A 13,425-nucleotide genomic window follows, 5' to 3' on the forward strand; every position below is an offset into this window, starting at 1 on the left:
TAATAATCAAATGTAAACAATCAAATGCAGATACTTTTTCTTTTTCTTATGCCTTCTGATCTCTCTCTCCCTCTCTCTCTCTATGTCCACTACTTGATGTCCATATCCTCCCCCCCCACCCCCCTCCACACCCCTGATTGTAAATAATGTAAATAATTCAATGTGATTATCTTATGTGATGACTGTATTATGATGATAGTATATATGATAGTATATATCTGTATCATGAATCAATTTAAGTGGACCCCGACTTAAACAAGTTGAAAAACTTATTCGGGTGTTACCATTTAGTGGTCAATTGTACGGAATATGTACTTCACTGTGCAACCTACTAATAAAAGTCTCAATCAATCAATACACACATACAAACACGGGTACAGCACACTTTAGTCAAAAAAACCAAACCCCAAAAATCAAAATTGCGCTCTAGCGCCCCCTAGGAAAAACAACAACAAACTGCCTGTGGCTAGGAAGGTCGTAGAGACATGAAACAAAAACCTTTATGTAGGTCTCACTTAGACCTACAATTCATAATTTCACATCCTCGGGCAAAAACCAACAGGAAGTTGGCAATTTCCCATTTTAGACAAAAATGTACTAAAAACACTGCTTTTTACGTCTTTGACCTCTAATTTGACCCCCTTAAAATACTTCAAAACTCACCAAAATTCTCACACACATCAGGACTGGTGGAAATTGCGATCTAAAAAAAAAAAACGAACCCCAAAACTCAAAATTGTGCTCTACATAATTTTTTGAATTAAACAGAGAAAAAAACTGCTCCTCAGAGGAAAACTCAGACAAAACTGCTTGTAACTTCCTGTAGGAACGTCTTAGAGACATGAAACAAACACCTCTATGTAGGTCTTGCCTAGACTTACATTTCATAGATTGACATCCTTCAGCAAAAATCAACAGGAAGTTTGCTATTCCTCCTTCAAAACAACATTTTTGTTACAACCGGTCACCAAACATCAAACGTTATCTCCTCCGAGGGCGTTTGTCGTTTCGGCTTCAAACTGCTACAGGAGAGAGATTGAACCCTTCTGATTAAAAGTTGTGGACGGCGTTTTGATACGTGCTACCGTTTTGATTTTACGAGCCTTCAAAGACCCGCAGCACTAAAGTTGCTCCGCTGCTGTGATTTTACGCGCCTTCAAAGAAAACAACCACCGTGCCGCAACACCTAGGGCAAAGACACAGACACAACTTCCTCTAACTCCCAGTACGAATATCGTACAGACACGAAACAAAAACCTCTATGTAGGTCTCACTCAGGACTACCACTGGACAAAAGTATTGGGACACCTAGGACTAGCACCTGCCATAATGCGGACCCGACCAACGCTGCTTGCAGCTTTAATTATTATTGGCTTTTATCTAGTTTGCACTTTGTCTGTATTATTACTATTATCATTATTATCGACTCATTGTATTTTTTATTTTCCTATTTTAATGATGTTGGATCTGTGTTGTTGTTGTTGTTGTTAGGGACAAGTGTTGTAAATTAGCTTTGGCTACAAACACTATGATGCATACATTGGATAACTGTTTCAGATGTCTATGTTTTTGTATCTGTCCCTATTTCAAATAAACCTCTATAATAATAATACAAATTCTTCATCTTCATTACTGCTTGATTTAGCGCTCATCTTATTTTATCAACAGAGAACTTGATGGCTGGACATCAATAAACTGACACTAAACTTCAATAAAACAATACATCATTATTGAATGTTGTAAAATGTAAAACCCAAATGAAAAATACTATTGAAACAAATAAAGGTAATTACAATTTGAGGAGCTATTATAGACGATAAACTAAACCGAAAACTATATATAAATTTATAAGAAAATGTAAAAAAAAGACAGAATAGAATACATTCTCATCAAATATTAACTGCATTTATTGTACGCAAATTTTGTTCAAGCATACATTGCTTATTGCATAAAGGTGTGGGGACATATATATATAAAACAGTCACAAAACAATATTCATATTGCAAAAGAGAGTAATAAAGATAATATAATCGATTATCTAAACCTAACAAATGATTCATAAAGCCACACACATTAAAAGTAAATTATCTTGTATAAAACACAACTACTCAAATGACGTGGCCCAGAAGATGTGTCAGATGTGAACCAGTAAAAATGAACTAAGAGGGATTTATATGTACTCAAAAGCAAAGGTATGAACAAATGTAAAACAAATATGTATACCATGTAAAGGAGTTCATTTACAGTTAGAAATGAAAAATAGAACACACACAATACATTTAAGAACACTATTATGAATAATTATAAAAGTGAATTATGAATATATATATACCCATATTTGTTTTGTGCTATTTACTCTGTTTCGAATTGTTCTGTTCATTTAAAACAAAAGTACACAATGTTGTACTTTTAGCTGAACATAATCAATCATCTGAAATATGAATGGAACAAGCATATTAAGAAGTTTGTGTTACACACACACACACACACACACACACACACACACACACACACACACACACACACACACACACACACACACACACACACACACACACACACAAATGATGACACACATGTTATGTGCTGATGTTAAAAATGTCAAAAAGTTAAAGTTTGACAGTTTATTTGCTGCTGCTGTTCTCACCAGCACACTTGTGTTTCTTACACTGGTACTCATAAGAGAATCTTTCATCACACACACTGCAACTAAACACTTTCTCTCCTGTGTGTGTTCTCATGTGTGCTTTCAAATACTGACTTTGTATAAAACCTTTACCACAGGTTGAACAAGAAAAAGGTTTTTCTCCGGTGTGTGTATTCATGTGTTCTTTCAACGCAATTTTTTGTGCAAAACCTCTAGCGCATACTGAGCAGGAAAAAGGTTTTTCTCCGGTGTGTGTTCTCATGTGTATTTTTAAATAATGCCTTCGTACAAAATATTTACCGCAGGTCGAACAAGAAAAAGGTTTTTCTCCACTGTGTATTTTCATGTGTTCATTTAGCACATTTTTTTGGCCAAAAACTCTACCACATACTGAGCAGGAAAAAGGCTTTTCTCCAGTGTGTATTCTCATGTGTTGTTTCAAACTACTTTTTCGTGCCGAACCTTTACCACACACTGAGCACAAAAAAGGTTCCTCTCCAGTGTGGATTCTCATGTGTTCTTTTAAATTCTGTCTTTGTACATACTCCTTACCGCAGACTGAACAGGAAAAAGGTTTTTCTCCAGTGTGTATTCTCATGTGTACTTTCAAATTGTGACTCTGTACAAAACATTTACCACATACTGAGCAGGAAAAAGGTTTTTCTCCTGTGTGTATCTTCATGTGTTCTTTCAGCACATTTTTTTGGCCAAAACCTTTACCACATTTTGAGCAGGAAAACGGTTTTTCTCCAGTGTGTATTCTCATGTGTCTTTTCAAACTACCTCTGTGATTAAAAGTTTTGTCACAGTGAGAACATTTAAAGCGTGTGTTGTCAGTGTGACATGTCTTATCATCTTTAGAGTCTTCATCATCAGTGTCAGGAGAGTGTGACGTTGTGTCGTCACTATCTGATAGTGGAGCTAAGAGCTTGTCTGCTTGTGATCCTCCACAGTGGTCTCCATCAGCTTCTGTTGTCATGTGTTGAGTTGAGCTGCTGCTTGGAGACTGCGCCTCTTTCTTCTCCTCACTTTCACCTTTGACCTCATCATCTTCACTCTTCACAATCACACCAGTCAATGGCATCTTGGTGACATCAACCTCCTCCAGTCCTTCAATATGCTCTCCCTCCTGACTGATGCTGTGTTCCTCCTCTTCCTCTTTAATGTGAGCAAATGTATGACTCCTCTTCCTCTGTGATGGAAGGGAAAGCTGTGACTCATTTTCTTCCTTAATGTCAGGGGTCTGTGACTCCTCCTCCATATTGTAAGAAGTATGTGGCTCCTCCTCTTTAATGTGGGGTTGCTTTGGATCCTGCTCTTCCCCTTTAATGTGGGTGTACTGCAGCTCCTCCTCTTCCTGCTCCATCCTTGAGGTCCACTTGTGCTGCTCAGGAAGATGTTCTTCAAGGATGTCTACAGAACACAAAAAGACAGAAACATTCGTTAGAAAAGTTACATGAGACATTGTCCTGTACTAGCATATCTTCTGATAATGACTCCGACAAGAGTTGACATTCAAGATGCCATAACCATCAGGGAATAACAGTAGCAATAGAACAGGTCATGAAAAAACACAAAATAATGGCAACAGTGATAAAACATTACATACAAACAAGACAGCTACTCGTACACCCGGTGGAGAACAGAATAGGACAAAAAAAATTAAATCGACTTTTCAAAATCCTGAAGCCTGGCAAGCATATATTTGTAATAATGGCTCAAGTAGCAGTAGCGTGTAAAAACAAGTTTACTTTATATGTTTATTTGTGTTTCATTGTATCCATTAAACTATATTCAATTGTACTTACAATCTTACAGTCTAAATGTCACAAATTCAAGCAGTTATTTTGAATACTCCGCTCCGAATACCTTCAGTAATTTCCGGAGATTGAGATCACAATGGGAACGCTTCTGCACTCTGACCATGTTATCAGATCAGTCATACTGAAAATATAGCAAAATTGGAAATAAATGTGGTGTTTGTCATTCACAATCCTTTTGGAAGTTAAGAACACATATTCGTGCTTTTTTATGCATTAAAAATCGTAAATAAATTTTCTGAGAATCCTGTACTTCAGCTGAAGCTATTTGTGTATTTTTTTTGCATTTTAAACCATTTTGCTGGCAGTTGTTGCTGAAATCTTTGCTGGTCTACGTGACCATGGTTTTCCCTCATTTTCCGCTTTTTAGTAAACATTTCAACACTACTGATTGGTATTCTCAATTCCTTGGATATCTGTTGTCTTCCCCTTTCCTGTTTTATGCAGTTCAATTACCTTATCTCACAGATCCTTTGACAACTATTTTGCTTTCCCCATGACTCAGAATCCAAAGATGTTTGTGCAGCTCTGGATGTAATGCAATGGTCTGTCAGAAGCCCAGTAACTTACTGACCTATTATACACACACTAATTACAGACAAACTGGTCACAGGTTAATGGGAACCTTGATTAGTCATACAAACCTCTTTGTGTCGACTGTTGTGCATGTTATCAGGTCAAAGTCAATGGGGTACCAAAACATTTGTTTCGGGTCATTTGGGTACTTTTTTGTCATTTTGATTTAAAAAAAAAAGTAAACACAGTTGGTTGCCAATAAATAGTTTCACCCAACCATGAACCTTGAAGTGGAATAAAGGCTTTTGTGTTATCATTCATATTCTCTGAAGAATGGCTAATAAATCATCAATGTTCCCAGGGTATGTAAACCTTTGAGCACAACTGTGTATATATATGTATATATATATACATAACTTATTTTTCCACTCTACTTGTACTTTAAGGAAACATATTTAATAAATAAATGTTTATTTTTGCTACATTTGAACTTATGTTTTACTTTTGTAGCTGTATGTACAAATGGGCCGAATAAAGTTGGAGGTGTTTGCATCAGCTCTGTGCTACGTTAAAAAGAAAACTGCACCTTTTTTAATTTATTTTGCCTATCATTCACAATCCTGATGAGAGACAAGAACACATATGTACAGTGGTATGTGTTATGACGTGCAGTAGGGCTGGGCGGTATACCGGTAGTATAGTTAATACCGGTATATTTTAGAAAGCGGTATATATTTGATGTTACGGCCGCCTCTGCACCTGACGGTCGAAGCACGGGGCGTCCTTTATGGCTCAACCCCGGCCCTTGCGTGTTTACGGAGGCTTCTCTGATACACAATGTCGCAGCAAACCAAATTAAAAATTTTTTTTTTTTAAACATGGCGGAGCCGTGCCGACTTCTCGACTCCCGAGTGATGCAATGTTTTGATCAGCAACTGCATTTGGCGATTGGTGAGTGACTACAGTTTTATTTACACATACACCAATTTGCTTCAGAACATATGTGTCTCCTTAGCCACTTTATCACTTATCTCATCTGTTTTATGTTGGCTACTTCTGTTAGCGACTTAGCACAAAATAGATACTCTCTGCTGCTTGCTCGGTGTGTCAAATTTGTAGCTGCAACTCGGTTTAAAAGTGCCTCTCCCCACAGCCCTTGCAGACTAAGCTACTGTCATGTAGCGGCAGGGTGGCTGAAAAGTACTTTTAAATTTCACCGCAGTGAGCGAGTAGAAGCTCCATCTATCCTCACGCACAAGCGTGAAGCTATAAATCTAACATTGATGAACAAAATGAAGGAAAACTGCTTCAACATAGTAACGGCTAAGTAATTACTTTATAAGAATAAACAACTGTTACGTTACTACTTACAACAACAAAAAAATCAGTAATACTCTCAACACAGGTTATCTTGCTGTAAAACACTTAGGCAACCTTAAAAGTTAACTGGACTTACTTTGGAATGTTGCCTATTGTTCACAATCATTATGAAAGACATGACGATGGATGGATTTTTTTTAATGCATTCTAATTATAAAATAAATCCGATCAAAAGTGCCCCAACTTGTTGGCTTACCCACTCAGATGTCTCATGTCCAGGTGAGATGCATGATTTATGATATACAATAAACATATACATGGAGCAGGGAAGTAATGAAACCGCAGACCACTCAAAGAAGTAAACATAGGGACAAACAGATGTGATCACGTGGCCACTACATATATTTTGTCTGCGTTAGCGCTTCTAATATCACTAATATTTGTTTAATATTCAAGTCACAAAATGTAAATAGAGTATTGATGGCACTTTTTGAATGGTTATTTATCAGATTTTATGGGCGGAATAATGGAGCTCCCATTTGCTCTGCTGTAAGCGGACTTTTATTTACATTTAATAATCAGAATGCATTTTAAAAAATCCATCCGTCATGTCTTTCATAAAGATTGTGAACGATGGGCAAAATTCCTAAAAAATGTGCAGTTCCCCTTTAAGCACGTTTTTAAGATACCGGTATAAACCGTATACCGCCATTCAGACTAAATATACTGCGGTATCAGCTTTGATCTGTATCGCCCAGCCCTGGAATAAATAAAGTCTATCCTATTCTCAAACACTTCCACACGCTGTCCTCCATGTAAGTGTGCTGTCATTTTAAATATAATGTACATATGATTGTACATGTAATATATCACTATATTGAGGTTAAATATACATTACACATGATTGTATAGTGTTATATATCACTGTATTGATGTTAAATATAAAGTACACATGATTGACCTACTTAGTGGTTAGGGTGTACGCCCTAAAATCGGTAGGTTGTGAGTTCAAACCCCGGCCGAGTCATACCAAAGACTATAAAAATGGGACCCATTACCTCCCTGCTTGGCATTCAGCATCAAGGGTTGGAATTGGGGGTTAAATCACCAAAAATGATTCCCGGGCGCGGCCACCGCTGCTGCTCACTACTTTCCTCACCTCCCAGGGGGTGATCAAGGGTGAGGGGTCAAATGCAGAGAATAATTTCGCCACACCTCGTGTGTGTGACATCATTGGTACTTTAACTTTTTAACTTTAAAGGCCTACTGAAACCCACTACTACCGACCACGCAGTCTGATAGTTTATATATCAATGATGAAATCTTAACATTGCAACACATGCCGATACGGCCGGGTTAACTTATAAAGTGACATTTTAAATCTCCCGGGAAATATCCGGCTGAAACGTCGCGGTGTGATGACGTATGCGCGTGATATAGTCAGTTTAACGGAAGTTATGGTACCCCGTAGAATCCTATACAAAAAGCTCTGTTTTCATTTTATAATTCCACAGTATTCTGGACATCTTTTGCAATTTGTTTAATGAACAATGAAGGCTGCAAAGAAGAAAGTTGTAGGTGGGATCGGTGTATTAGCAGCGGACTACAGCAACACAACCAGGAGGACTTTGTTGGAGAGCAGACGCGCTAGCCGCGACCTCACCTTGACTTCCTACGTCTCCGGGCCGCCAAACGCATCGGGTGAAGTCCCTCGTCCTTCCGTCGATCGCTGGAACGCAGGTGAGCATGGGTGTTGATGAGCAGATGAGGGCTGGCTGGCGTAGGTGGTGAGCTAATGTTTTTAGCATAGCTCTGTAAGGTCCGGTTGCTAAGTTAGCTTCAATGGCGTCTTTAGCACAGCATTGTTAACCTTCGCCAGCCTGGAAAGCATTAACCGTGTAGTTACATGTCCACGGTTTAATAGTATTGTTGATTTTGTATCTATCCTTCCAGTCAGGGGTTTATTTTTTTTGTTTCTATATGCAGTTAAAGCATGATGCTATCACGTTAGCTCGTAGCTAAAGCGTTTCGCCGATGTATTGTCGTGGAGATAAAAGGCACTGAATGTCCATTTCGCGTACTCGACTATCATTTTCAAGAGGATATAGTATCCGAGGTGGTTTAAAATACAAATCCGTGATCCACAATAGAAAAAGGAGAGAGTGTGTAATCCAATGAGTCAGCTTGTACCTAAGTTACGGTCAGAGCGAAAAAAAATATGTATTTCACTGCATTCTAGTCCGTCACTCTAACGTTCCTCATCCACGAATCTTTCATCCTCGCTCAAATTAATGGGGTAATGGTCCGAATAGCTCTAGCTGCGTTGAAAACAATAGGAACATATGAGGGAGTGAACAACTGACAACGTCACGCTACTTCCGGTAGGGGCAAGGTTTTTTTAATCAGAGACCAAAAGTTGCGAACTTTATCGACGTTGTTCTCTACTAAATCCTTTCAGCAAAAATATGGCAATATCGCAAAATGATCAAGTATGACACATAGAATAGATCTGCTATTCCCGTTTAAATTAAAAAAAATCATTTCAGTAGGCCTTTAACTTTATTGTACATGTAATATATCACTATATTGATGTTAAATATAAAGTACACTTGACTGTAGATGTAATATATCATTATACTGATGTTAAATGTAAAATCATGTGTACTTTATATTTAATATCATTATAGTTATATATTTCATCTACAATAATGTGTACTTTATATGTAATATACCACTATATTGATGTTAAACATAAAGTAAACATGATTGTACAATTAGTATATCACTATATTGATGTTATACAATACACATGATTGTACATGTAATATATCACTACCGGTATATTGATTTTAAATTGAATTTGTCGACAATAGTCGTGATGTCATCACTCATGTTTTTCCGGGTGGAAGCTGCCACTCGCAAAAACATAGCACACAACCTTTGCCGCATCACTACTACGCAGGGTTAGACTTTTTTAGGCCTATGTCACGCTACTCAAGAAGATTTAGAGGGGGAAGATAGAGTTCGACTTAATGCAGCAGCAGAAACAAGTTGTAGATAAAATGGAGCAAAAGTACAGAACCATGGAACTATGTACCTAGTAAAAGAGAGACATGGAAGAAAAGATGTGTTACAACTTGAACTACTATGGGGGAATAATGAACAACAATCCAATGAAGCGATAATCATGACATCCCACAGTTGCTTGTATTTCTGACACTTGACTTCTTCCCGGAAGTGAAAAGCAGTGGTGGTCAACCAAGCTAAGATGGCTGTTGTACATAAAACAGTGCACAAACTATCTGAGTATGCAAGGGGCCTAGATCTTCCTGCAAAAAGAAGATATGAGGAAAAAATCAAACTATGCAATGGAATAGATCCCTATACTTTATCAACAAAAGATTTGTCAAGTGGTATTAAGGATTTTACGTCTGTCACATCCCCAGGCAAATGGAACTATTGTGCTCCAAAAGTCATTCTACACGACAGTTGGAGGTCTACAACTTCTTTGTGTGTGGCTGGGTCAAGGACATTGGTATCAAGACTCTCCTGGATATGTATCCATTGTTTTTGCTCGAGTAAGGTTGCATTTCATGATTTGATTTCACGTCTACTGCCATGTTTGTTGTTGTTGTTGCATGTACCATTTACAAGTAGCGTGTTTTTATCAAAATATAACTATAAATGTCAACATTGTGTATGTGCTGAAAGATTCATTTAGGATTGTTTATCAAAATATAACTATAGATGTCAACATTGTGTATGTGCTGAACGATTCATTTATGATTGTTTATCAAAATATAACTATAGATGTCAACATTGTGTATGTACTAAAAGATTCATTTATGATTGTTTATCAAAATATAACTATAGATGTCAACATTGTGTATGTGCTGAAAGATTAATTCAGGATTGTTTATCAACATATAACAATAGATTGATTGATTGATTGATTGAATAAATGTCAACATTGTGTATGTGCTGAAAGTATAATTTATGATTGTTTATCAAAATATAACTGTAGATGTCAGCACTGTATGTGCTAAAAGATTCATTTAGGATTGTTGTATTTTAGGTTTTTCTCACATATTTTTTTCTTTTATTAAGACTCGCCAAGTTGGTGGTTTTCGAAACACTCATAGCAAACATGTGTTTAAGAAATACAAAATAATATCAAGATAATACTTAAATGGGAAATAATAAACGTTTTCAGTATATCAAACAACGAAATGATCACTGCAAACTCATGCATTCTTCCACTGTGCTCCCTCGGACAGGAGTGTGAGCTGCATGGTGTTTCAAAAAATGTTGCACTCTTCCGCCCTTTTTGATTACCTCTCTAGCAACTGTGAAAAAAAAACATTTATCCTTTCGCTATTTGAACAATTCGTACAGCCGAATACAACAAGCAGAGGGCTTTTTTTTTTTTTTTTAAAAAGGCGGAATGGCGCCTTGTACCCATTGAGACCAGGCGTTGGCTTGACCGCCAAGCATATAAATGGGAGAGGCGTAAGTCGGACATGATGTCATTAAAATCCAAGCAATACCCAGTTTGTGGTCAAGGAGAGATACAGCCACCAAAGCACAAATCACTATATTACCTATGATTACTATTAATGTATTCCATCCCATCCATCCATTTCCTACCGCTTGTCCCTTTCGGGGTGGCGGGGGGTGCTGGAGCCTATCTCAGCTGCATTCGGGTGAAAGGAGGGGTACACCCTGGACAAGTCGCCACCTCATCGGAGGGCCAACACAGATAGACAGACGACATTCACACACCAGGGCCAATTTAGTGTTGCCAATCAACCTATCCCCAGGTGCATGTTTTTGGAGGTGGAAGGAAGCCGGAGTACCCGGAGGGAACCCACGCAGTCACGGAGATAACATGCAAACTCCACACAGAAAGATCCCGAGCCCGGGATTGAACTCAGGACCTTCGTATTGTGAAGCACATGCTGCCCCTGATTTATTGTTCAAAGTAATCTACCTAACACTGGTGACCCCGAAGGGACAAGCGGTAGAAAATGGATAGATGGATGGATAGTGACAACACAAAAGATCATAAAACAAAAATCCAGCATAGCTGGATCTTGACTAATTGTCAGGTGTGGGTCGTTACCCAGTAGGGAAAATATAGGGAGGAAAAGAGTAACATAACATGCAAAATACAGGGGAATAGAACAAGACAGGAACGTAACGTGACAATATGTTAAAGTAAACTGTTTATGTAGCATTAACTTCAATATAATCATTAAATACAGAAGGTTCTGTAGCTCCAAGTGGGTTTTAATTGAAACGGGCCCAAATGGCTCTTTTGATGCACAGGGTTACCGACCCCTGCTCTAAACTATCCTCAAGTAAGACTGTCAAATTTAAAGTCACATAAATAAAAGGTTCGTACATGTAGGTCAGAGCCAAAGAAAACGTAATCATTATTTCTATGCTGTGTGTGTTTACAAAATAATATGTTTTGCGAACGTCCGCGGCCACTTTAAACAGAGCCACGGCCTCGCAAACAAAGGACTTGTCAAACAAAGTTATTAACTGGACATTTCACATCTACACACAGCACATAGCTCGTCAAACTTGTCATAAAATGTTCCGTTTCGTAAAAATAAACATTTGTGTGATTTTCAACGTGTACCAACCTGAAAAGCAGGTAAATATTAACACAGGAATGATGCACCGTAGCTGTTCTTTCTTCGTTCAGCATCAGTCTTGCTAGGAGGCGGAAGTGTCCTCCAACAAAAGAGTCCGGCGCGGGCAGCGGTTGCTAATACTTTGTTCCCGTAATAATCTCTGAAAAATAAAATACTCCACTGTTTAAATAAATGACCATCAGTTATCAAAAGTCATACATTCTCAAAATTGAAATGGTGGTTTAGTTTTGAGCGTACCATATTAACGTATCATTCACACATACTGACCGAACCTGCCATTAAAAGTAATTGTTCGGAAAATCCATCTTTTTATTGCCGCAGGTTGGAGAAACAGGAATCTTCCAAGTGGTTCGAGAAGGTAATTCTTCACAGTTGATGGCACATTGCCATAAAACAAAAAAAGTTAGCCAGGCACTTCTTACCTTTTCAGATGAGATTGAACGTTGTGTACTGACTTGTTCTGGTTAAAGCAGGGGTGTCCAAAGTGCGGCCCGGGGGCCAGTTTCGGCCCACCGATTGTTTTCTATTGGCCCTCGACCAAAAATGTAATGAGTTCATTATTATCGAGACGTTATTAGTAATGCTGTCAAACCATACACTTTTAAAATCAGATTAATCACACTTTTAAAATTGGATTAATCATAACTACTTAATCACAACTACTCGCTTGCATGATTTCATTTAACTTCAAATTGAAATTCAATTAAAAAGGCCTCAATACTTGGTCACAAATGTAATTTAATTGTTAGAGTCTGTTTACGGTAAAGGAGCAAAATAAACTGTGTGATTAATCAGCGTATTTACATGATTAATGCAATGTTTTTTGTGATCGATCGCATGAGTTAACTCGTTATTTTTGACAGGCCTCGTTAGACGACACTTATTTTCTTTGTCACCTACAACACAAAGCTGACAGGGATGTTTTGTTCAGCTAGCTTAGCATATATTTACATACACTGGTTGGCTTTTAGCATCTTTAGCGAACAAAATGTGTCAAAAATGGCCCCCGCAGCCTTCCATTGTACTGAATGCGGCCCTCGCCGGTAAAAGTTTGGACACCCCTGGGTTAAAACAAAGTTTCATACATTGAGTTTCATATTCAAACATGTTGTCTTTCGGACTGCGAGCTAGCAAACTAAAATAACAAGCATACTAAGCAAAATCCCTCAGATTGTTTTAGGTAAAACCACTTTTTGTATCTATTAATATTGATTTATTTTCATTTACTTTATTTATTTTGTCTTATATATTTGTCACTTACCTTACTGTCTTTAACGTTTTTGTTTAAATATAAATATTGATTGCCCAACCTTGTGAATATTTGGAATAATGTAAAGCAGGGGTGTCAAAGTCAAGGCCCGCGGGCCAGATCCAGCCCGCGAATGAATTATCTATGGCCTCCAGGTTGATATTTGATTAGTATTAGAACCGGCCCGCAGGCCACAACCGCCTGCTGCTG

At 37.9% G+C, this 13,425-nt stretch overlaps 1 protein-coding gene across 1 annotated transcript; it reads right to left on the reverse strand.

Annotated features, from left to right (window-relative positions):
* Positions 1–2,172: 2,172 nt before the first annotated feature.
* LOC133635777 (zinc finger protein OZF-like) lies at positions 2,173–12,105 on the reverse strand. The gene is made up of 2 exons (XM_062029056.1): positions 11,955–12,105; positions 2,173–4,060 (listed from the first exon to the last, which is right to left on the reverse strand). Exon 2 carries the CDS (start codon positions 4,011–4,013, stop codon positions 2,625–2,627), a length of 1,389 nt encoding a protein of 462 aa, XP_061885040.1. The 5' UTR covers positions 4,014–4,060; positions 11,955–12,105; the 3' UTR covers positions 2,173–2,624.
* Between the last annotated feature and the right edge of the window lie 1,320 nt (positions 12,106–13,425).

This window comes from Entelurus aequoreus, linkage group LG20 (genome assembly GCF_033978785.1).
Source record: "Entelurus aequoreus isolate RoL-2023_Sb linkage group LG20, RoL_Eaeq_v1.1, whole genome shotgun sequence".
Classification (NCBI taxonomy): domain Eukaryota; kingdom Metazoa; phylum Chordata; class Actinopteri; order Syngnathiformes; family Syngnathidae; genus Entelurus; species Entelurus aequoreus.